The sequence below is a fragment of the Epinephelus moara genome, chromosome 3 (assembly GCF_006386435.1).
Source record: "Epinephelus moara isolate mb chromosome 3, YSFRI_EMoa_1.0, whole genome shotgun sequence".
NCBI classification, from domain to species: Eukaryota; Metazoa; Chordata; class Actinopteri; order Perciformes; family Serranidae; genus Epinephelus; species Epinephelus moara.
The window spans coordinates 12,839,618-12,865,722 of record NC_065508.1 but is presented as its reverse complement, the minus strand read 5'-3'; the positions used below and the strand labels follow the sequence as shown (position 1 = coordinate 12,865,722).

Below are 26,105 nucleotides of genomic sequence, written 5' to 3'. Positions count from 1 at the left end.
ACAAAACACCAATCATACAAGGCAAATGATGGAGTAGGAGACCTTTTCCTCGCAATGTTCCCGGACTCTGAAATGGGATGAAAGTCATGTTTTATGTTACAGTAAACATTTTGGCAAAATCATCCCTAACTCTTAAGTAATTGAGGTTGGTTCAAGTTTTTTCTTTCTTCAGTTTTTGTTATTGTAGAATTGGTCTTGGTCATTTGGGGTGGAATTGAAAAAGTTTAAAAAGTAGTAAATCCAATTTGCCTTAAGTTTTAGGAACCCTGGTTTAATGCCAGCGTTGTTCCTGGCAATAAATACCAGGGTGTATCCCTCAAGTGTGACTCAGTGTGGAGGCATTGTCCGAGGAAACAGAGAATTTTATTCTAAAAAGACTGTAAATTTAGAATATGTAAGCTTCATATTAACTTTGGCTTAGATTTACGACAGTTTTTTATAGAACAAGGACACTGGATTTTGTCACCCCTCTCAAAGTGTAGTCACAGCACAATGGGATCTCTTCAGAGCAGGTCTCGAGAGGAGGAATGATTACAGCAACCATTAACTCTCAGAATATACCTCAGCATATGCATTTTCCAAACCTATCTTTAAGGTATTGCAACATTTATCATGTAGAGTAAAACCAGATTTGAATTCAGTCAAACACTACTACATATGAATCTTTTTGCTGTACCAGCTGGTCTGAAAGAATCTTGGAGGTAGCATTCATTAATAGGATCATCTTTCATCCAGAGGGTCCCGATTCAAGACCTTATGTCAGCAACCATCTGCTCTACTGTCCTTTAGTGAGAATGCCCACCAGCTCCAGCTGCTGTTACATAACTGGCAGTGATGCTGGCCTCTGACCTTGCTGGAGGCCTTCGAATCAAACTGAATTTTACCCAAGAATTAAAGCTTATACAGTAGGATCCTTAAAATGATTTTGAATGTGAGGAACAAGTCATATTCAAGAATTCAACAATGCTGCCTCTCATGTGAAACTTGTGAGTTCAGTTTTGCTATATGGAAAGTCATGCACTCAGTATATATTGCATTCAAGTCCTTAAACCAATAAAAACTTGCCTTATACCAGACAGAATTGTCAACTTGTTATACTGCGTTTCCAACTTTGGTCTGACATGGCATCTCATCTAACTGATCTGTGGAGGAGGGGGATTTAATTTTCCCTATCCGATCACTTGAGACCAATGTATTGTCCTGAATCTAACATCATTATTAGTCCATACTGATGCATAGCCATGACAACATACCTGATTTATTGGGGTTCTAAGAGTGAAGCAGAGCTAAGTGAAGACAAACTACGATGTTGGGCGAAAAAAACATGTCAATACAGAACAGCCTTGATAGCAGCAGCTCTCTTGTCCATAGTAGCGGTCCCTATTGTTGTTATTAGTACTTACTGGTTCGAGCGCACAGCTTGAAAACATCTTGATGATAACATTAGTCCCGCTGTTTGCAAGGGTTGTTTTTATTTTAACCGAGAAACCGCTGTTTCATGTCACAATTCCAGACAAATCTGTCAACTCAAGCCAACTCAAACTCCGTGGAATAGGCGGATTCAAAGGTCTGGACCCAGCCAAAATAAGAACAACACCGAGTTATACAAAGTAAAATTCAGGTGGGGTATACAGATGCATAATTATAGACGGTGAGAGATGTCGACAGTTTTTCCTGGAAAGTGAGAGTTAGCACCAGTCTCAGGCTGTTGTTTATGCAAGTGAAAAACCATGTGTTGTTTGTGCTTAAATGGGTGGTGCAAGGTCCGAACACCCACACCATGCCCTTTGCATGTTCCTGCATACCTATGCAATTGCAGACAGGTAGAACACATGTTAAAGCTCTTGCTCAACTCGGCCTGGCCCACAGAGCTTAATAACTCAATTAACCCTGGCCATCATTTTGCTCGTCACACTGGCTCAGGTATCAGCCACTGGCAGTGACTCCCAACACAGCCCCAGATCCAATTTGTGCCCTCTGCCCCTCAAAGATAAATAAAGGAATGAATCTGTCTTCCATTCGTGATCTGAGTATTGACAGAACAGTGAGTGGGTGTGAGTGGCTCTGAGCAGCCAGAATGCTTATCACATTAGTTTTTCATGTTCCTATCAGTGTGTGGGGTAAATCAGAGAGAGAGGGAGGAAGGAAAGGAAAGAGAATAAGCCACAGAGACAAACTCAGAGGCAGAGAGAGAGGGAATATTGGAGTGTTGGGAGAGTAAATGAAGAAGTGTGCCTCGCATATTGAGTTTAAATTGTGCTGTTTAGCAGACTCGCTCTCAGCTGCTACTAATTTTCTGGTGAATTAGAGAAGTGATGGGCCTGATATGACACCACATCTTAGTTGGACCTGAAGGTTTTTCCTTTTTTATTGAGAGCTTTTGGTGGAACAGAAGCTGTATTGTATTAATAATTTCCTTTGCAGGATCAATAAAGTGGTCGCTCAATCAGATCGGTCATAGTTGCTTCAAATTCACAGGAAATAACCAGTCTGATTAGGTCTAATTTTATAATGCCAGCTCACCTTGCTCACCCATTCTCTGCAGGTGTACTACATCACTAAGGGTACGCTGAAGGCGGCCAACAAACAGTACACCACACTGAAGAACGACTACGAGATGACCCTACACGCTCAGTCATCCATCGTGCCATGTGATGACACTCAGGGTGTCCCCACGGTGCACTGTGACTTTGTGCCCATCGCAGAGCTGGAGAACAGAGACAAGGATGCCATCCTTGGTAAGAGAAGAGTTTCATCAGTAAGACTTTATCTGTAAATTTCTATGATTTTAGTCTATAAAGGAACAATTTAACAGTGAGAGAGCTTTATGCTAGGGCCACATCACCTAACTTTACCTGTGTATGACCGCTACCTGCTGAACTGCTGCAACTTGCATGTGTGTGGTGTTCACACAGACAGCACTGCTGCCTGCCAGTCCCATCTCTCGACATTGATTTTGCCTTTGATAATGACAATCAGCATTTTAGAATAAATGCCTTGTGTTAACAAATAATGGGAAGGCTTTTCCACCACAGGGCTTTTAATTTGAAACCAAAACCAGTGTTGTGTTAAAAATAAGTATTTATATTTTTTGGATAGTGAGAGTGGCCTACAACAAAAAATAACAAAAATGCACATAACATCCAAATGGATTCACAGACTTGTACAAGATTTTATAGAAAGATTGTTCATGAGCCAAAGGACATGCCATGTAACACAGGGAAAAAAAGAGTCAACACTCTGAATCTCTAGATGAGCTGCTGCTTATACAGGCAGTGTGACCCGGGCGTAAGTGCTGTGGCTCAAGTTTTTTTTAGCCTCACAAGGCCAGACTACATCTCACAAGCTCATTTTTTTGTTATCAAGGCTTCAAAACATTGATAATCAACTGATTAAGATAGGTATGTGTCACACTCAATCAGCAATCTGTGGTGAGGGCTCAGATGATGACATGACTCACTCTCTCAACACTTTGTGAACAACTATAGAAACAAGGTGTTAAAAATAGAAAATTAAGTGTGATTCAGCAACTCTGTGGTCTGGTTTTTTTTTTGGCTAGAAATTCATTCAGGTATTGATTTTTGTGGATAGTTGAGGAGAGATTTGACCACATTCCTGAATGGCTGCCATCTAGTACATCTATTTTGAAAAATCAGAGGCAAAAACCAACAACAGCCCAGAGATGGTGCATCAGTCCAGTCAGGTGAAGAAAAGGATGTGATAAAGAGAACTGTCGATAATCTTTTGTACTACAGCTGACTTGGACCCATGTCCCTGCAAAGAAAAGCCTTGCCAGAACACATTGGGCCTCATACAAGAACATTTTCATATTTTTAGCTTAAACCTCTTTTACTTTGTTCAGTGACGTTTGCTTGAATGAATGTTCCAAGTCGGATCCACCAAACTCTCTCAATTGAACAAACTTGTTATGAATTGCTTATTTCAGCCTGATGAATGCCACCTGGTTGTGAGAACACACACATATGTGCGATTTTTTGCATTTACATCATCAACACCCCTCAGTTTGCCATATAAGGCTGCCTGTTATGTTCGTTTGTTGTTAATTTTCATTCACAAATATGTTACCATAGAGTAAAACAAAGAATTTCACACAGTGGACCTTCAGGTCGTGATATCAGAAATCAGCAGATGAAGTCCAGCAGTGTCAGCAGTGGTGTTAGAGGACCCGCAACTGTTAGAAAATATTAATTAGTACAGCTGTCAGCGATCTGTCATCAGAGCAGTTCAGCACCGTGACAGAAATGCAGAGCGACTGGTTTGAGATGAAGGTAAATGCCAAACAAATGTCTTTCTAAAGCAAAGTGGTCCTTGACTTATATGAAAGGTGGTCATTGAAATATTAGACGAGAGAATTTGGTAGTCAACACTACATTGTCGTTTGCAACAAAGGAATATACTCTGCCTACATAAAGACTCCGAACCAGCTGTCAGAGTGAGTATTGAAATGTACAAGTTTATGTGCCGAAATATGTCTTTAAAAGATTTTTAAAAATTTCTCAGTGAATTTGCAGCCATGGTTTGCATTAAGCTTGACATAGTTATATGTATTTTAATTTTTGTTAAATTCAGTATCCTGGTTAAACTTCAAACTTATTCAGATGGCTGTATTTCCCCTGTGGAGAGAGTCAGACTATCTGTACATGACTCATATGCAGTGTTGGGGAGTATCCAGTAACGTTTAACAGAGTTATGTAATTAAATCTCAAAATACGTAATTGTAATAAGTTACAGATACTGAGAAAAAATACTAATAAAGCGTTGATGATTTTCAAGAAGAGTATATTTCTTGTTGATTAAAAATGCTTATATGTAGAATATAACATTCATGCTTTGCATATTTTTACAGATCAGGAATGCATTCTTTTAGCATATTTGGCTACGTGGGTCTCAAGAATCACTGGTTTATGCCATGTAAGAACGAATCTGAATGAATGCGTCTTATATGAGGCCCACTGAGTAACCAAAAAGTGGACTTGTGAGGTTACGACATGTTAGTTTCCACCAGTAATAGAACATGTGGGTTATCAGCTGGATCATCTCTCAAACTGCTCAACCCAGATAATTACAAGTTGTAGATATAGATGGAAAAAAAATTGAGCTAATAGACAGACATGTGCCAATCAGTTACGTACCAGGTGTCCTGAAATAATACATTATGACGGGGTCAGAGGAGAGGTTAATTCAGGCATACGGTAAAGAGGAGAGATAAAAAGAGGATAATGCTCATCGCACTGTTTTTATGGAGGTTAGTTGCAGTGCCTGCCCTCTGTGTCTGAGAGCAATGTCTTATCTCTGTGACAGGTAAATTGGGATGGTCCACGTTGAGATTGGGGTTGAAATTAGTGATTCAATAGTGCGCTTTAGGCAGTCTGCTCAATATTATTAGTAAAATGATGCACAGGTTTGACAGTGATGTTTCTGTAAATTTTAAAAGCTGCTGCTAGTCTGTATGCAAAGTGAAGGGTGAGGACATGACATTGCATGTTAGAGTTTTGACCCCTTCAGTCATTTTTATTACTTATAAGGAAGGATGGGCATTATTTGAAAGTTTTCAATACTAGTGTTGATTCATAACCTGACTTTCAGAACCAATATTTTTTTTCAGTAACTTCCTTTTAAGAAATACAAAAAATGTTTTTCACCAAACCCTTTGTTTCATTCAACAACAGAGGCTAAAACAGGAAGCCATTCAAGAACTTAAACTTCAACAAAATATATAAAAACTTTGATTTTTCCTTCACATTAAAAGATTTTGGCATCTAGGGTGCTGGCTTAGAAGTTTGTGCCAAATGCCTTTTGTTGTTTTTTACCCTTGCCCCTCATTTCCGAGTGCCCTTCTGCCCCCGGAACAGAATTACAAGGGGTGATGGCTGAAATCTTCCCCTATGAAATGGGACAACCCTTTAAGACCATCATACGTCTGTTATCATCTCTTTGATGGCGTTTATGTAAACAGATGCAATTATGGCAATAATGGTATTATCACAATGACATTTTCCATTTATCTGATGGAGATAGAAAAGCATGGACGCTCACGGTTAATTCACATTTTAAAGTTTACATTATCAATCGATCAAAAAAACAAAACAAAGAACACTGCTTCATTACCAGGCCATGCCAACATCAGTGGCAGTCTGCACTCATATTAAAGGATCAGTAACAAGTACAGCAACTTGCTTGCTGGTCTTTAGTTAAATTTGGGGTGTCACATGCCATCAAAGGAGGAGAATGTGACATGGAAATACAAAATGTCAAATTGCAGGACTGTCATGCACGAACCAACAATATCAGTGTAACATTAGCTAGTTAGCTGGTCAGCATACTACTGTACGAATGATTTTTTTGTTATGGTTGTTATGAAGAAAAAGACCATGATACACTGAAACAATATTAAACTAAGATAATACGATGGTTATCATGATTTTTAAATCTTTAATAATGAAGAAAATACTTCTGTAGGTTTCATTAGCTGCTTGTGCGGCCATCTTGCCATTAATTTCTCATAACATTAGATTTGAAATGTGTCTCTGAAAAAGCTCTGTTTGGAGGGCATTGTTGCACTTACACTCACCCTACCTCTTCATCCAAATAAGAAACAACACTGTACCCTTAGAAGTAAATGCACGAAACAGAGGTTTAAGGGCTAAGTGATGTAGGCAAGGGATGTTTTGGGATAGAGCCTTGCTGTTGTCATTTAACTTACAATGTTAAAACCGAGTGCATACATAGGTCTGGCTCTGCGAGACTAGTTTCATGCAGCAACTGAGATTTTGTAAAAGATGGCATGCAGGATGCATGTTACTGTCTAAAAGAAGAAGCCAATGACAGGCTTAAACCCACAGTCAACACACTGTGAGCCAAACTATACAAGAGTTAAAAGGTGCGTAAGGAGCGTAGCTATTTAAAGGGCAATTTTGTGTGCCCTTCTCACAACACCCATCAGCACAGGTGCATGTGATCTTTGTACTTGTGATCACACACCCAGCTGTGATTTTGCATTGCACAATAGTGCAGTGTACTGTTTAGTGTCAGTAGAGCATACAGCAACTGCTTAACCACAGCACAAGAAGGGCTATTCATTATTTGAAGTGTTGGACACTCCATATAAGAGAAGAAATTGATGGTCATAAAGAAGTGGTAACAACATTCTGTACCCTAGTGAGTGGAAGATTCATGTAGATTTACATTCAGAGCAGTAATATTGCATGATTACATTAGTACAGCAACACACTAAAGAGTTTAGAGATGCACTGAGCGGTTTACCTGGAGGAGTGTGTTTGTGTTGGTCGCAGAGGGGCAGCGTTACATGTCCTGTGTGTCATCTGTTGTCTCTCCATTCTCTCTCTATCCACTACCGCTTTCCTTGCTCCTTTGTTAAATAGGGGATTATAACATGGTAATGAGAACTGTCAGCCTGTTCCTGCGGTGATAATGGAGTTCAGAGGTGGATGACATCGTCTCAATCATAATGGAATTAAGACGGGCTGAAAGAGCACAGACAGAGAGCAAGAGAGGAACGGGAGAGGAGGAGGGAGAGGGAGAGTTTAGAGAAAGGTTAGCAGACAGGAGGATGAAGCTCAGAGAATGACTGGTTTGAAAAATCTATATTATAATTCTGTCCAGTCGTTTTATTAAACGCATGGGCACTCCTTCTAACACCATGAGATGATGGGCAGAAAAGGAACCAACTTAAGTGTGATCCTTATAATGCCATTTAAAGGTGCCCTGTGTAGTTCTCGACCACTGGGAGTGCTGTGGAGCAATGTTTTTAAAGTGGTTTTTGCTTTGCTTGTACCATGCTCACACACACAAAGGACACACAAAACACATCTGTTGCCTGTTTCACGCCACTCCTCTTATCATGCAGCTCGGCAGCCCTCCAACAGGTCATTACACGAGGACTGTGTGAAGAATAAATACAATTTGTTAAAAAAAATATTGAAATAAATACCTTATTGCCCCAGAGGCAGTGCAGCGCAGCAGAGCAACCTTGTCAATGTTTTTAGATTTCACATTAAAATAAATCAATCAGATCAATGAATCCTGTTGTTTAAACCATCCAGTTAAAAGATTCAGTACCAGTAATTACAGCCTATATGCTTCAAAACCCTGCATAACTAACTGCATTATCATTTGGGAAAACTCAATACACACAAAGTGAAGCTGGCAACAACCAGAGATGAAGTCTGTGTAGAAGGTAAAAAACAGATCTGCCCCGCCTATGAGACACGTCGCATCTGTGCCCCATATATTTCTGCTGAAAGATTACGGTCTTGAAAATAGGAACATTAACAATACAACTTTTAAAAAACACTTTGCAAATGTATTATTATTAAGGAAATGTATCCAGCACATTTGTCAAGTCCCAAAGATATACACAATGCATTCTGGTAAATTACACTAAATGCAAAGGCGACTGTGTTTGTTTACAAGAAAACTCCAGAGGGCACCAAGTTATTTATCAAGTAAAAATGACAAACCTCAGCTGCTTTCAGCTTCTTAAATGCTGCTTTTCTCTTATTTCGCATGAATGACAATGTGTTGTTAGATTCTTTTATGAGGAAAAAAAGAGGGACGTTGTTGTTTTTTATGCTTCTGTGCCAGCGATAGCCTGAAGTGTTTGAGGGTTGTCCGTCAGTCCGTCTCATTCTTGTGAACATGATATCTCAAGAACGCCTTAAGGGAATTTATTTGAATTTGGCACAAACGTTCATTTGGACTCAGTGATGAACTGATTACATTTTGGCAGTCAAAGGTCAAGATTACTGTGACCTTGCATCCATCTCATTCTCTTGAATGTGGTATCTGCAAAACACCTTTTAGGTAATTTTTTTCAAATTTAACACAAACGTCCACCTGGACTGAAGAATAAACTAATTACAATTTGGTGGACAAAGGTCAAGGTCAGTGTGACCTCACAAAACAGGTTTTTGGCCATAACACAAGAATTAATTTATGAATTATGAATTAATTATGACAAAACTTCACACAAACGTCTAACAGGATAAAATAATGAAGTAGTGACAATTTACACCCAAAGGGTCAAAGGTCAAATTCATTGTGACATAAAGTTCAGCAAAAACACTTTTCTTGTCATTACTAAATATCTCAGTAACAAAAGGGGAGACATTTGGTCAGATACTGAACTGGTGACACTAATCTTGGGTGTCCACCTTGAAACTGTGCTGATCTGTGCTACCGGGGGAAAGATGTGTGTTAAGCAGCCATGTTTTCACAGACATGAATATAAACTGTAGAGAAACCGGTGCTTAGAGGCATACAACCGCGGGGCAGAAATTCTCGTTACATTTAATAAACTAAGTTTAATCGCTGAATGAAAATTGTACGCACAGTCTGTTCATGTAACCTTATATCATAGCAGTAAAATACATTCATCTTGTTTTTTTTTTGTTTTTTTTTACACAATTTCTTGATTTAATCTTTTACTTCCTTGTTTTCTGTAACCTTGTGATTGCACTATTTCTTGTACATAAGCGCTTCCTAAATTAATTTGACTTGTTCTGATTTAGTTTTTAATATTAGTCACGGCAGGCCCGACTTTGCACCTTGTTGGAGCTGTGCAGCGACTGCTCCTCAGTGCAATAATCCTGAATGAAGTTTTTAGGCCTTGAGCATGACAGCAAACATGAATGAGAAATGAGTGTGTTTGTTGTGATTTGGAGTGTGGGCCTGGGTGTTAGCCAGCCTGTTATGACATTTTATGCTCTTCTAAATAATACATCCATGCATTTATGTCAGTCTGCTCTGACTTTGCAATATCAGAGGGCTGTCAGCTCTCCACTGTGTCGAGTCTTCACAGATGTGATACCACTTTATATTATGTAGAATATATCCGGTGGGCATTTTTATACTTTACACCATGTGGAGACATTTCAAAAGGCTCTCTTCACATACCGCACTATTCCTCTTTCCTACCTCAATGTGAGTATATTTGTGTACCTGTATTTATGAGCTATCTATAGATGGAGAAGTAAAATAACTCTCTGTGCTTGTAGATGTGATTGGAGTGTGTAAGAGCGCAGAGGATGTATCCCGTATCACCACTAAGACCAGCAGAGAAGTCTCCAAGAGGGCCCTCGACTTAATAGACACAACTGGCAAAGTGGTGGCAGTCACACTGTGGGGAGAGGAGGTAATAACTATAATCTCTCTCCCTCTCTTCTCCTCTTTCTCTCTTCATGCTCTCTGTCTGTATCCAGGGATGGATTTGTGATTTAACACAAAAACATGTTGAGCAGGCTGTAATTAATCTTGTGTTTATGAAGGTGCCCATCCGTCTATGTGTGTAACATATGTCTGTGTGTGCTCTTGCATACAGAGCTGTTTGATTGGGTTTTCTGGGCTGTAGAATTTGGATCGGTCAAATCATTCTTGTGACCTTCAGGAGTGTTTTGGACCAGAGTCCCTGATTTGAGACGGAAGGCTAAATAACTCTCCAATGTGCATGAAATGGCACTATTCTTCTCTAAGCTCATTCAATCTGCAAGAGCTAATCCCTCCTCTTTGCCAAAATCCAAAAATGACTTTCAAATTAACTTGTAGGTTGTCCAATTATAAAAGCAAACTACACCACGTATTACTTTCTGGCTGCAGAAACAGACTGAACATATGAGAGACAATAACACGACTGCTTTTGCCGTCTCTTGTTCTCTATCATTGTCTCCTCAATTACTGTCTTTGACACAGTTTGTTCTTTCCCCAGGCGGAGAAGTTTGACGGCTCTGGGCAGCCTGTGGTGGCCATCAAAGGAGCTCGCTTGTCTGATTTCGGGGGCGTCTCTCTCTCTGCGTTGTTCAGTTCAACAGTCATGGTCAACCCAGACTTACCGGAGGCTTTCAGTCTGCGGGCCTGGTGAGTCACACTGGTGTGCACACATACACTGGCGCGCACATGCGCATTCATAAACACATACAGAATTGTGCACACATGCTGGCATGTACAGTGCACAGGGACATCCAATCACTTTGTCACAAGCATCGCACGACACGTTATGTGTTAACAGACGAATAAATCACCCTATAAATAGAGAAATTGTACCCTCTTGTTGCTGTTATGAATATAAATATAATGTAACTTAAACACAGGGCATGCTCACACACACACACACACACACGCACGAACAAACCTAAGTGCAAAGCCCTAATGATCACGTGCCAGGACACTGGTGGCATGTGCCTCATCAGTCCCAGCGGGACTCTAGACAGGATGTAGACAGGAATGGAATGGATGGAGGGAATAACAAAAAAAGCAGAGCACGGGTATTTCTGGATTCCAGCTCTGAACTGTTACTGTACGTGCACAGAAAGACGGGGACACGGTGAGCCGCATCAAACTGGATTCTTATTAGCAGTTCCTGTGGAGGGATTTTAAATAATGACTCATTCACTCATTAAGGCTGTTCCCAAGTCTGGCCACCACTGAAATATAAATGTGTTTTTTATTTTCTCTTTTTTTCCTCGTGTGTGTGTGTGTGTGTCAATGCTTCATTGTGTATGTGATTGCTTGAGTTACACTGAAAGCTATTCTTAGGCAGAAAACTGCATCAAACAGTGCACTCGTTGCTTCAGAGTGCGAATACAGTAAATAAAAGTTTGGGTTTGTTGGTACCTGTGGGCATTATTCTGCTCACTCCTTCTGTCAGTAATGTGTGGTTTGTGGATTTGACTAACTGCTCCATGAACAAAAGCCATTTTTTTGTGTGTGTGTGTGTGTGTGTGTGTGTGTTGCATTAGTAATAACAGATACTTGCGTGTTTGTGTCTGTTAGAGAGAAAGGAGGCAGAGGCTCCATTGCTCCAGCTTTAATCTTGGTCTTATTAGTCTCTGGTCAATACACATCGCATCCTGACATTCAAAGGGCTAAATAAGTAAAGAAAAAACAGCGCTCCTCCTTCCTTTCATTCCTCCTTCCATTCTTCTCTAATCCCTGACTTTTCCCCCTCATCTCTGCTGCTGTTTGGTCCTCTCTCCTGTTTACACGCTGACAGCGGTGAAGGAATGACAATGAATGTTATTCAAGGAGCAGACCGAGTGTTTTCCACTCCTTTTTAACATGAAGATCTACAAAGACAAAGAGTATCTGTCTGACTCTAGTTCCTGTGGCGATGTGGTGCTTTGTGGGATTGTTTTGACCAGACTTGCTTGCATAATTGAAGGAAACTGATGAATTTGGATGATGCCTTGATTAGACTGCTCTGCTTGGCTAGAATACAGAGCAGGAGTCACGCTGCTGCATTAAGATTTTAAAGGGAATATTAAAAAGGTAGATAAATGAATACATGGAGTGGGTACACAAAACGAAAAGACAGGCAAGGTTTGTTTTTCTTTTTGCCTCAGCAAAGGAACGGTGTGTATGGACAAACATGTTTGCAAATATGAAAAGCTGATTGAAGTATGAATGTATTTGTTTGTGATAGACAGCCGTATGTCAGATGAAATAGATTGCAGGATACAGATGCAGTGGCTGTAAATCAGTTAGGGGATTAAGGGAGTAATTCAGTCATGGCTGAAGGCAGTTTCTATAGATAATAGCAGATACAGTGTAGTGTCTCCTTCACAGGAAAAAACTCAAAGGCTGTTAATGTAACACACCGTATACATGTAAACAAACACACACAAACTCACTCGGTTTCACTCCCTCTTTTTTCACATACAGATAGATACTCTCTGGGACCTGTTCACAGACGACTAGTATCGATGGTGTATCTTCTGTTGTTTAATTACCTCGCATTCTCGAACACGCTCTGTTTGTATTTATTTATTGGAAAACAAACCCTCCTTTTTTTCTTTTTGCCTCTGTACATTCTAAATAATGCATTTCAAATGTATGTGTGTTTGTTTTGGGTTTACAGGGGTGTTTATGCATACCTTTATTTGTACCTATGTGCTGTGTGTTTTAATGTCCATGCTGTAGGTACGACCAGGGAGGTTTTGCGCTCGCCAGCCAATCCCTGACAGAGACAAGGTCGGTGGGCAGCGGAGCAAAGACAAATTGGAAAACACTGAGCGACATTAAGAATGAAAACATGGGACATGGAGAGAAGGTGCAGTGCGTACACACATACATAAACCCTCTGACCAGAATTTAAACACACTGTCACAAACAGAAAAGTGACAATTTAAAGGGTTGGGTCACCCAAGTGAGTGTGTGTATCCATCTGTGTGCAGCTAATCTTGCAAACTACTGGACCAGTCAGCCTAATAATTTGTGTATATGTCTATGACTGCATGCTCTAGGATTTCTTGGTTTTGCTGTGGTTCACAATTGCTGAAAATCTTGTTTCATTTATGTTGTATACCGTCATTGACTGCTGACTCCTCACCCCTCTTCACCAGCCAGTTAGGGTCACAAGTTTTTCAGAAATAGCCTTGGCTAAAAACAACAAGCCTTACCTAGTCTGTTGCAGACTACATTTTGGCATTCGGCGTGGCTCAAAAACTGGAATCTACACAAGATCGTCATCATTTTTTAACCAGAGCATCTGCAAATTAAATCCATACCTGAGATAAATAAATCACCATTTACCCTGGCTGCCATCTTGATTATAAGGAAGCCGTGAGGGCCAATATTACTGGGAGCAGCTGCGCCATGTACTGGCTGCGACCAGGTTTTGTTCAGTCATTCACACAGCATCATACCACACCAGGAGTGCAGAGCGCTTTACCTGTCTGATTTATTAGACTTGTGGATTTTGTTAATTTGGTCATTTTTCCTCATATTTGTGCTTCTACCCTGAGTAAGTGAGAAGACTTACTTTGTTCATCTGTTTTAGTTGTGTTTATAGTTGTTATTTCCTACGTTGAAGTCCAGTTGTGAACAGTATGGGTCAAAGATCTATGGCAGTGTTGTACCTACTAAAAATACATTTATCCTCATATCATATTTTCTGAAATGAGCTGCGGTGCATCTGCTAGAATTGCTGGAATTACAAGAATTGTCTAGAGTGGCCGTGATCAGCTCAGGCACCTGGAACACGGCAGCCTGATGGAGATTTGCACTCTACTGAGTGCACTTTTCTAATTTAGTCTGTAAAATACCAGTAAATCTATTATTTATTTATTTTTTAAAAATACCTGTAACAGTTTTTATTCAAGCTCAATGTGTCACCTTCAGATATCTAATTTTTCCCCAACAAACTGTCCAACACCAAAAGATATTCAGTTTGCAAATAATTGGATATAACAAGAGAATGTTTGGAACTTTTGCTTCAAAAGTAATTGCAGATTAATTTAATCAGCTAATCCATCCAGCTCCACAATGAAATTATGACTAAACCTGTCCTTAAGCCAGATGTAGTTTTTATTAATGAAGTTGGAATGCACACTTTGTTTGTTCTTTATTAAAACACTCTGAAAGAACTTAGAATAATAATAAAGACGACTAAGAGGAAGGAATTGCAGGCAATGAAGATGTTAACTAAGGTCTTTATTTCACTGAAGAAGTTGCATTTACAGTATTTTTGTTTCATTGGCTTTGGTTGTAGATTCAGACCCCTGCTTGATTCAGTGTAGTCCACAATAAAGGGCCAGAATGTACCATAATGAAAGCCATAAACAACTGCAATACTTACAATTCAACTTGTTTTTTATTTGGCTGTGTAGGTTTAGTTTTAAATTGGTGTACTCTTTTGCAATTGAGTCTCAGAACTGGGGATCTACAGCAGATCGGGTGGAAATGAATCCATGAGGTGTGTAACGGCAGAAAGTAAATATAGTTATTTGTGTTGCAGTTTTAGTTGGATCTCTAAGCCGGTTCTTTCTGAAAACTTTGGCTGGAAGCAGATTGATATGTGAGTCAGAAAATCCCTCTCTCAGTCGGGCAGCTGGCTGCTGTTTGAAGACGAATGAAAGAAGCCTCTGCAGATGACGTAACATGAGCATAGCTACAGTACCACAGAGTTTGATAGCAGAAAATCTTTCAACGTTGTAAGACAAGCGCAGTAAACACAGGGTTTTGGTGTCAGTCCCTGAGAATCAAATCACTGTTTTGCACCAAAGTTTTGCAGTCACACAGGGACAAATCCATCATGTTGATGGACTTAGACGTCAAGAGTGCGACTCAAGCATTTTCTTGGCATATTTCACTTATTTGCTCCTACTATGGCTGATGCTTTCTATAGCTGCACATATTGTTTAACCCACAGCTGAATTCAATTGGATTCCTTTTGGAAAAATGTAGGAAATCACAAAGTAGAAAGTGACATAAGGTGCGCTGAAAACAATCACTGCTACTAAACATTACAGGGTCATAGCACATAACAGTTAAATGGTTTTTGGCCTCTTATTTAAGACTATCAGAGAATATTTTCTGTGAACAGACATGGATTTAGTCAGTCTCATTTGAATGTAAGCGTTTAACCAAACACAAATCCACAGTCACTCTTCCATTCATTGTAAATAGAGCAGCTCTAGGCTGTGCCTTTCTATGACTTCATGGATTAGAGTCATGGTTCTCTTGTTTTAGCTGTGGGAGGGAGATAGTGATGTTCACATATTAGCAGCGCTAGTTGAACTGCCTTATGCCGTTGGAGGAGCATGTGAGAACTCTCAAATTGAACCTTGTGCCATTTTAAGAAGTGTCATCGCACAGAATTATGCGATGCTTTCGACTAAAAGCAGAGTAAATGTAAGTGGTATGTGCCACTCATAAACTTTCTATCTAATTAATTAGGTTTATCGCCGACTAGTCTCCCTCATCCCTCGCGTTTAATTAGAAGCCACTTACGGGCAGCTTCAAGATCAATGTCGTTTCTAATGAAAATTTCTAATTATGTGTTGGAGTTTGAGGAAGCCTATAGGGCATAACATTACCAGAAGGGAAGTAGTGTGGACAGAGAACGTGGGAGAATGAGAGACAGGAAGAAAATCTAGGCACTTAAACTTCATGTCACTGACAAACCTGCATTGAAGGATGGAAAGGAACAAGGCCACAGGAAAAAAGAAGTCAACTAAGAGACTCCAGACTGAGAGAGAGAAGTGACAGGGGTTATTTAGAAAAGTAGGAACAGTTAACCGGGAAAAGAAAAGAAAAAGCTGAGAATGTATAAATAATTTAAGCTCTGATTTTTTTCCCCCCCTCTTTTTCTTTTACCTTTCCTTTTTCTCTTTGTCTTGTCCTCTTTTCTCTCTCTGCCCTGTGTACCCCCAGCCGTTTCTATAATTGAACGGCTTTAAGGAGGTTGTCTATCACCCACTCTGTGGCTGCAGCTTCAGTAATAATAATGAAATCCAAATCATTAGCTTATACTTTGAAGGAATCTAATTTGTCATTCTACCTGTTTGCCTCTATGTATGTGTGTGACTCTGACTCTGTTTGTGTGTGTGTGTGCGTGCGTGTGTGCGTGTGTGCGTGCGTGTGTCTGTGTGTGTACAAGCCATTTCTAATTAATGTAGCAATGTGTGTGTGTGTGTGTGTGTGTGTTGGGGTTTTGGGACAAGCATTAAAGTTGGCATGTGCAGCCACGTCAATTATGTGAAGTAGATTTTCACTTGGTTGCCCTTCCACATACAAATTTTAATTGCATTTAGGTGCCAGAAGGTGACACAGGGATTTGGTGTGATAAGAATGAAAACTATTTTCAGACTGTTAGGTGTGTGTGTGTTTATGTGTGAGTGTGTATGAATCTTTAGGTAAGTCTGCGCACATATTTTTGTGTTTGTGTGTCTCTGAGCATTTTTTTGTGTGTGTGTGTGTGTGTGTGTGTGTGTGTGTGTGTGTGTGTGGCGTTAGTCATGCTGCTCTTCCAGGTTCTCCTCAGTGTGCTTAAGGTTAAGACTTTGCCCCAAGGCTTCTGTGTACACACTGGAATACAGAGGGAGATGAAAAAAACACAGAGTAGAAGAAGGACAGAGATGATGACAAATGCAGGGGGGTTTATTTGGAGTGGTCGAGTTGTGATGGAAGCGCTGTGGTCCAGATCCTGCTGACCTCTATCCTCACATTCTCTGTAGCATCTGCCAACATCACGAGCCTTCAACAATCCCCCAAAGAAATCGTCCTGTTCTCTTCTTCCTGCCACGTCCACCCTCCTACCACCTTCCCCACCCATCGCCTTCCCACCTCTTCAGCCTTCCAGCGCTCCAATCTGCCCAAGTCTGCAAAATGTGATGAGGCAGGCATGCGGGCGGAAACATGGGAGTGGAGTGTTGAGGGGGAGAGCGCCGTTGCTAACGGGAGAAATTCTCCTAATTAAAAAAAAACCTTCTTAGTAAGTGTTTCGGAGGGTTTCTTGCTGTGTGGCATGGGTACTGGGTAGATGGATGGGTGGACAGATTATGACGATGTGAGTCAGTGTTAGCTGGCGGGGAGAAAGTGTCAGAGAGCTCTAAGTCTGACTGACAGTATCTGTGGAGGTCATGGGGACACAGGACAACATCAACCATCTCACAAGGGATGCAGAGAACACAATGGCCTTTTCACATTCACTGCTCTTACTGAACACTTTACAGAAAGTGTGGGTTGTATAACGGAGGCAGCATTGCTCAGGCGGTGTGTGTGAATTTGGCCAGCGTCCTAGAGAGAGTCTTTGATAGACTCATTTAGGCCAACATTAGTAATGAGTCTGGCCCAGCTCTTGCTTGTAGTTGTTGTTTAGAATGCATTTTAAAGCATTTCATTTTAAATGCTGGCTGTAATTCCAACATCTTGTTCAAGGCATGCTCTCCTGGTGGAAGAAATACCCTCTGGTGAAGCTAGGAAAAAAGATTTTTCTGAGGTTTCTTCCACGTGCATGTATATCATATTTATCGCTTTGTGCTTGTTTATCAGTGTGTGTGTGTTTGCATGCAGGCATGTACACGTGCCTCTTCCCAACGAGACACAGTTCATCTGGTGTGTGCATTATTTATATTTATATTTATGGAAATCGAATGCTGTGCTTCTCCACAGGATGAGAGAATAGCCTTTTTTCCCCTAGAATTAGCATTTCTTTCCTTTTTAGCTGTTGATTTTACACAGTGTGAGTTCTGCTGCTTTAGGTGCTAATATCTGTTTAAATTACAGCAACATCGCTGCATTTTAATTTGATTCTGTTTGACTGTGTACACTTTAATTTAAATTCATAACTGAAAGAAGTTTAGCCCATTGTATCCGTATTGCTAATGTGTAAGTTTTGGTCTTTGCACATAACCCAGCATGTTAGGCATGTGTGTGTTGGTGTGCTGGTGCGCTGGTGTGTGTGTACAGTAGCACCATTTGTGTATTAGAGAGGGAGAGAGAGATTCATCTCATCCTGCATCTATTATGCATAGAACTCTCAAACTCCCTCTGCTCTCTTTTTAAACTGTTCCAAGATTGTTTGGAAGTCAAATAGAGATGTGTAAACAGCGTGCATCTACCAGCTGGACTGACTTGTTGGCAACAGTTTTACTGATGATGCCAAGTTTGATCTGAGTTTATTTTTATTTTATTTAATGTTTCTCTTTTCACCCTAAGCCACTTATTTATTCGCATTATTTAAACTGTTGAAGGATGTCCTGCCTGCACTAGAAAGAGCACTTTTGCTCCTCGTTTCTTATGGGTTTTTTTTTCACACTTAAGTTTGATTGGCTTTTTGTTTCATGGCATTTGCTGTGTGCTGAAATGTTGTGATTTAAAAATACCAAATAATGATTATACAAGAAAATACCAAATGAGTGAATGTTTCTAGTTTAATGGGATTGATATCACAGCAGTGATGCAGGCGCTGCGCCGGACTGTCGTGGTGAATAGGGAAATGAGTTGGAAGGCGAAGCTTTTGATTTACTGGTCGATCTACATCCCAACCTTCACCTTTAGTCATGAGCTCTGGGTAGTGACCGAAAGAGTCAGATCGTGGATACAAATGGCTGAAATGAGTTTCCTCTGTGGGGTGGCTGGGCTCAGCTTTAGAGATAGGGTAAGGAGCTCAGACATCTGTAGGGAGCTCAGAGTGGAGCTGCTGCTCCCTACATTGAAAGGGGTCAGTACAGGTGGTTCGGTCATCTGATCAGGATGCCTCCTGGGCACCTCACGCTGGAGGTGTCCCGGGCACGTCCCACTGGTAGGAGGCCCCGGGGCAGAACCAGAACACGCTGAAGGGATTATATATCTCATCTGGCCTGGGAACACCTTGGGTGTTTCAGAAAGTGTTGCCGGGGAGAGGGACGTCTGGTGTGCTTTGCTTGGCCTGCTGCCCCTGCGACCTGGCCCCAGATAAGCAAATGAAAATGGATGGATGATATCACAGTGTAAATGTGAATCATATCTGCACACTTTCTGTACTGATGGCAGCGTTATCTTGACATGATGGTCCTGAATGAATGCCCTTGTACAGTTACCATGCACGTCATGCATCTCCTCATGATGACAACACAGTCTGGTTGGAACTGGAATTTGTCTGACCAGACAAAGCTTTTCAGTTATCAGCAGTGTTTTTGCTGATGTTTCTTCGCCCACTACAAATGTGTTTTAGTTCATGGTGGGCAGGAGAGCCGCTCTTGGAGCTCATCAGCTGTTCTACCCCAACAGAAAAGACTTTAAAGCCTTGCATGTTCTAAAATTGGTCACCGTACCCGACCACTGTTTTGTGATTTTGACTCTTGTACTGTGGACGAGTGATTACTCATTGTGTGCTTACGGCCTGAGCCACCTGGCGTCTTGTTAATTTACCAAGATGCAGCCACCTACATAACAAACACTTTGATGGCGCGTCTTGTTGTGGTCACTTCAATTTACACCTTTTGAAGATTAGCTTTTGAAAAGCTTAGCGGCTGTTTTTGCAGTGCTCATACCTGTTGTCACTGAAATCACACCTGTTGTATATCCTGTCAGTGTAATGACATGTACAGATAGAAAGAGTGGATCTGCTTCTTCAGGAGGTTTTCTATTGTTAATTACACAGCCTCAAAATGAGATAAAGCTGGTACCTCCACCAGAACCTACCGACTCTTAATTTATTTATATAGGAAAACAAGTTTTAAAAACATGCCATGTTCTAAGCAGATAGTGTGAAAAGTGACAGATTGTTTCAATGTGAACAATATAAATAATAAATAAATAAATAAATTTACTATGAACAATTTTTAAGCTAGGAGGTCCATAATTATCTGTTGCGACTGCATGAGTGGAATAATCACACGTGCTGCGTAATTTACAGCATATAATTCACATGGCTGCACACACACACACACAGCCTGAAATGTGAAGCTGTTTTATGTCTGTACAGTGAAGTTGACTTGAATTCCTGATGCAGTTTATTTTTTCCCATCGACAGTGCAACTGAAAATATCTTGGTAACACAGTTTTACTCAAGTCTAAGACTCCAAGAAAATAATCAGATGGGTATGGCCATGAAATTTTAATGAATCAAGGCAACTATAAGGCAGTCACAAAGACGGCTACAGTTATAATCATGTTTTTAACATCTGCCTGCAATACAAGCAACCACCAACACAGTCCGTCCGTCCGTCCTATCCTTGTAAACGTGGTATCTCAAGAACTCCTTAAGGGAATTTCTTTAGATTTGGCACACGTCTACTTAATAGAGTCAACAATGAGTTTTTAGTGGTCAAAGATCAAGATCACTGTGACCCTGTCCGTCTCATTCTCGTTAACGTGATATCACAAGAATACCTTGATGCAATTTCTTCAAATTTGGCACAAACTTGGATTCAGAAATGAAATGATTAGATTTTGGTGGTTGAAGGTCAAAGGACAAGGTCACTGTGGCCCAACAAAATATGTTTTTGGCCATAACTCATTCTTATGCTATGATTTATTATGCTAATTATGACAAAAACTTTACACAAATGTCTTATATGATGAAATAATGAAGTGATGACATTTTATATCTCAAAGGTCAAAGGTCAGCTTCACTATGACATAATGATATTCTGCTTAAACCACTTTTCTGGCTGTTACTCAGTGTCATATCTCAGAAACAGAAAGGGAAACATTTGGTCAGACACTGAATTAGTGACACTAATCTCAGGTACCCACCTTGAATCTGTGCTGACTGTACAGATCTTATCTGCTGATGGGGTGAAAATGTGTGTGAGTTATCTGTGTTTTCACAGACATGGATGTAAACTGTAAGAGAAACATGACTAGTGTGCAGAGGCATACAGCCACGGGGTGGTAATTCTAGTTTTTTTTTTTTTAGACTTCTACAGTCTTAGTAATGGGAAATAATAACAGAAGAGAAATGTTTTAGAAAGATATTTGACATGTATTAGAAATGTCTGCACCTTGCTCAACATACAACCCCCATAGCAAGTAACTGTACCTCAACAAAATATCAGTGGCAGATCAAGAGAAAGCACACATACACACCCACATATCAGGAGAAGTGTGACGTGTTTTACTCGGGGTGCATTTATAGGCTAAATAAAACATGGATTCAGATCATTTTAAGTAATAAACAATTTCTTAGATGAGAAAACTATGAACTATTTTAGATTTGAAATATTTATTAAATATGAAACCCTTGTTTTAGATCACTGAATTAGATGATACCCTTACCCTTCCTATACCATCACTTCCTTCCTGCAGGCAGTTTTGCTGTGTTCTCCCAATCTGCCACATTTTAGTGCTTTTAGGACCAATGTTAATTAGCTGTTGAATAGTATATATACTGCTGAATCAGCTGTACAGAAGCAGCATATACTGCCACATTATGGCATTTTCACTGTTGCTGTTACAGCTGTTAAATGTCACAAAGTGATACATTTATAGCAGTGCTCTTGAAACATGTCTTGTCAGGATTTCGTTAAGGTGGCATGTAATTTGACGAGACAGCCACCATTCTCTGCAGGAGCAACCTGGTGCCACTAAGGGTAGAATAAAATGTACAAATTGAAGCACAAACATTCCCTATAAGTAAATGATAGCATTTAAGGCTTGTTTGCTTTGGTGGATTTTTCCAGTGTGTACCTTGATTTGCAGGTTAGATTTCTCCTCAGCATAATATTGTGTAACAGGGCAGCACCTGCAAATTAACTGCAGCCACTTAGACGTTCAAATTGCAGCAGTTTGATGTGATTTGGTAGTTTTTTTTATTGATCTCACAGTTCTAACCCTATAATTGGATTTCTTCCTGTCCCATTTTCGTTCTCTGTGCTCAGGCGGATTATTTCAGCTGCATAGCGACAGTGCTGTACATTCGTAAGGAGAATTGTCTATACCAGGCCTGTCCAACTGCAGACTGCTACAAGAAGGTCATCGACCAGCAGAACGGACTGTACCGCTGCGAGAAGTGTGACCGAGAGTTCCCCAACTTCAAATACAGACTCCTGCTTTCTGTAAGTTTATACAGTGCACATCGTTGGTGCTCGTTTGTCTCACTGACTTTGAGGAACATTGTATTTTCTGCATTCACACATGCACACAGTCAAACGTACACACATGAATAATCTCTGGCCCCTTCATCATCTCTGTCTGTCTGACTCTCAGGCCAACTTGGCGGACTTCGGGGATAACCAGTGGGTGACATGCTTCCAGGAGACAGCTGAGGTCCTGTTAGGTCACAATGCAGACACACTGGGGCTGCTCAGAGAAACAGTGAGACACACACACACACTCACTCACACACACACGGATATGCTACCACACACTGTTTTCCTTAAATTTGTTTGTTTTACATCTGTTAAGAAAACTGCCTCTACAATTTATCTAGGCGCTCTAACTTTAACACACTACTTCCTGTAAACCTGTGTGTGTGTGTGTGTGTGTGTGTGTGTGTGTGTGTGTGTGTGTGTGTGTGTGTGTGTGTGTGTGTGTGTGTGTGTGTGTGTTCCTAAAGGACGAGGCTGCATTCGATGAAGTCTTTCAGAAAACCAACTTCACAACTCACATCTTTCGAAACAGGGTCAAGCTGGAGACGTACTACGTAAGTAGCCATAAACTGGAGCACAATAGAATTTGATACAATGCAATGCAATTTAGTTTCCCAGGAATAAAAGAGCAGAATGTAATGACATACAGTGCCGCTCATCATTGTCCTGCAAGCTGTGAAAAATTTTCCAGTGATCTCTGCCTTGCAGGAATACTCGACCCTGATTGGTTAGTGCACGTCTGTCACAAACAGCTGTCTTATCACTGTTCTGAATACACCAGCAGTACACTAATAATGGTCCTGGGAAAATGGGCTTTCAAAATAACCAGGATTGCAAACAAATGTCATTGTTGTAAAAACAGTAAATGGACTCATTTAGGGTCAATTTCACAATCAGACAAAAAAAGTTGGACGAGCTACAGTATATAGACCTCAGCTGTGCGTGTGCGTGTGTGTGTGTGTGTGTGTGTGTGTTTGTTAAAGCAGTGTCTTTCAAATGACAGCTTCCACATTTCAGTTATGAAATTGTCATCGGAAATTGCAGCACTTAGTGTTTATCGACCGCAAAGGTTCTGATTTTGGCAGACAAAAGTAGACCTTCCTCTGTCAAGTTTCTGGTGATGAATAAAAGGATGATGGGTACAACATGATGAGAGGGCAAAGCTTGAAGTGATTACAGATTTAGTACAGTGAAAAGTGTTTATAATGATCATGGTTAAGGCCCAGACACACTTAACCAACAACAAAGAGCTAGTGACGCCACAGGTCGATTATTTCGTTACTTTTCGTTGCCTGGGTCTCAGCCAAAAAGTTGCACTTGAACACACCACAAAGACTACAGTCAAAGACCAGCTAGCACTTACATTCTGTACCTGCATGAGAGGAAATAACTTTGTATTCATCATTCAAAAAGGGAATGTGGAAGACTGACAGGATGGATTCAATATGCTAATTAGCTAGTTAGCACATTAACAACCCAGCCTGATGTTGAAAGAACAAAGAAAATTTAATGTGCGGTAGTGAACAGTAACACTAACAATAACCGTTTCTGCTAAAGAGCTTGATGGCTAAAAAAAATAGTCTTACCTAATCAGAGAGACCTAATCACCACCTATATGGTTCGAAGAGCTTGGGACAGAATGTTCTCATACAGAAGCTGCTTATAGTAATCAAGTACTCCCCTTTCAGTGTTCATTTTGAGTCTTTTCATATTTAACAACACATGGAAAAACAAATTAAAACTATGCTTATTCTATTTTTTTCTACTTTCCTTCCTTGGTACTTTGTCTTGCAATAACCTGCCTGCTTCCAGCTGACTGAGACTGCCGCTGCGTGCATATTGCATTTATAACGGAGGAAAGAAAGTCATAACTCTAAGTGGTTTCCTCTGTATTTTGATGGCACCTAGTATTTACTGATCTGCAGCAGCCTTTAGGATGAGTCAGTAGCAGGCAGAAGTGGAAGGGATGCTTTCCAAATAGTGAATATCATAAAGGTGTACAAGGAGCTTGCATGATTAAAAACTTGAAGATGAATACTGCAAGTCAGCACTAATTGTTTGTATGTGAAGCATCCCCTGGTGATAAAATGTGATACATCGAGGTGTGTTGTTTTAATTAATAGGCCGCATGCCATCCGTGAATTTCTAACAACCAGACTTGCCGTCAGTTATTATCTTCGGTTGAACTGCGGTCCCAAGCATGTAGAGCCACAAAACAAGATGTGCAAAACTCAACATAATCACAACACACTGTCAGTCACACAACATGAATCCAAAATCATTTCAATTAGTATCACAGTGACAAGGGACTTGTTATGTAGCCAGTGCACTTTGGATAACGGAAAACAAATACAGCTGTGGATTCATTTCTCTTAATTAGGCGCTAATTAGCATTTAGCTATTGTCTGTCTAAGCCTAATTAGCTTAATTATTCAGAGGCTAATTTGCTACTAGGGGCACATACCGAGAGGCTGAGTGGAATGATTGAGATGTAGGATGAGCTCTGAATGGTCTGTGTCCTGACCTCAAAAAGACCTACAAAAAAACGCTATGCAAAGTTCATAAACTGTTTTCCGTAGTCTGAGAAATAATGAAACCTTTTTGATGAGGAGTCACACAAAGTCTGGGGAAAGTATTGTACATACAGAGGCACCTCTTCTCTGTTGCTGTGTCATTTATCATAATGGTTATTTGTCACAGTGAAGAGGAAAACTTCACTTACATGTCTGTTTACAGTAAATGTCAGCACACCACTGCTGCTCACCATGAACGACAAAAAGCCTGAAACCTCACTTGGAGATGCTGGAGGCTGCAATTTTTATCAAAGCCCACAGAACAGAAGTGTTGATCAGAGCAAACAACATACTGATGATTTTGAATTTATTATAGCCAGTAGTGAAGCTCAACATACAGATTGACCTCAGGGCTGAATTACAGGTAGAGTCATGGGGTACGAGTGCGAATGCTCTCTTTAAATCATCCTCTGAGAAATAGCCATAGCAAAGTTTAGTGGCAATCTGGACTTAAAATGCAAAACAGACAGACAGACACACATTGCAATCCAGATGGAAAAAAAGAAAATATGTTAACGGTGTTATCTTGGCTGTTTCAAGTAATCTCCTGTACAATTGAGCTGCTTTCTCACGTTCAAAACGATGTGAGTGCTCACTGTGATAGAAATGCACAATGCATCTCCTAAACTAAGGACAAAAGGAGGGTGTCAAATGAGGGGCAGTTTTACATGCAATTGAATGCACTTAATGTCTGCACTCGTCTGTGTGATGCTCTTTACGTCTGTTTCTGCACTATGTATGTATTTGCACAGCAGGGGTAAGACCAAGTAGTGGCAGCCTTTATGTCCATGACCAATTTCCTTAGTGACAAATAAAGTCATTTTGCAATTTTTACACGTCCTACATCAAATCAGTTTGACATGACAGCCCATAAAAAAATGGCACTTTTCATCAAAGTCTGTATTTAGTGGTGCATGCCTGCATTTGAAGCAGGGAGAGACAGATGTGTTAGTTTAGTTAAGTTTAACGCTAGACCCACTCTAATCTACAGCTGTAATAGTACAAATATGTGTGGGTTAGGGTAAAGTTGACATTTACTGTCAAGATTATTAAACAGTTAGCCTGCATTTACTAATATTTATCAGTTACTTTACAAAATCCACATTAGCCACTATTCACCTCAGTACTAGTAATAAAAAACAGTTGTGAATAACACCAGGGGCAAATACCAATCAATCAATCAATCAATCAATCAATCAAT

At 40.3% G+C, this 26,105-nt stretch overlaps 1 protein-coding gene across 5 annotated transcripts in view; it reads left to right on the top strand.

Annotated features, from left to right (window-relative positions):
* The window catches only part of LOC126387732 (replication protein A 70 kDa DNA-binding subunit-like), an 89,546-nt gene that overhangs the window by 50,359 nt on the left and 13,082 nt on the right, over nucleotides 1-26,105 (top strand). For all 5 annotated transcript variants that reach the window (XM_050040371.1, XM_050040370.1, XM_050040368.1 and 2 more), the window contains 7 exons: nucleotides 2,546-2,738; nucleotides 10,038-10,174; nucleotides 10,745-10,893; nucleotides 12,955-13,084; nucleotides 22,122-22,298; nucleotides 22,450-22,557; nucleotides 22,799-22,885. In XM_050040371.1, the coding sequence (XP_049896328.1) occupies nucleotides 2,546-2,738; nucleotides 10,038-10,174; nucleotides 10,745-10,893; nucleotides 12,955-13,084; nucleotides 22,122-22,298; nucleotides 22,450-22,557; nucleotides 22,799-22,885 (981 nt within the window). The remainder of the gene's footprint in view (nucleotides 1-2,545; nucleotides 2,739-10,037; nucleotides 10,175-10,744; nucleotides 10,894-12,954; nucleotides 13,085-22,121; nucleotides 22,299-22,449; nucleotides 22,558-22,798; nucleotides 22,886-26,105) is intronic.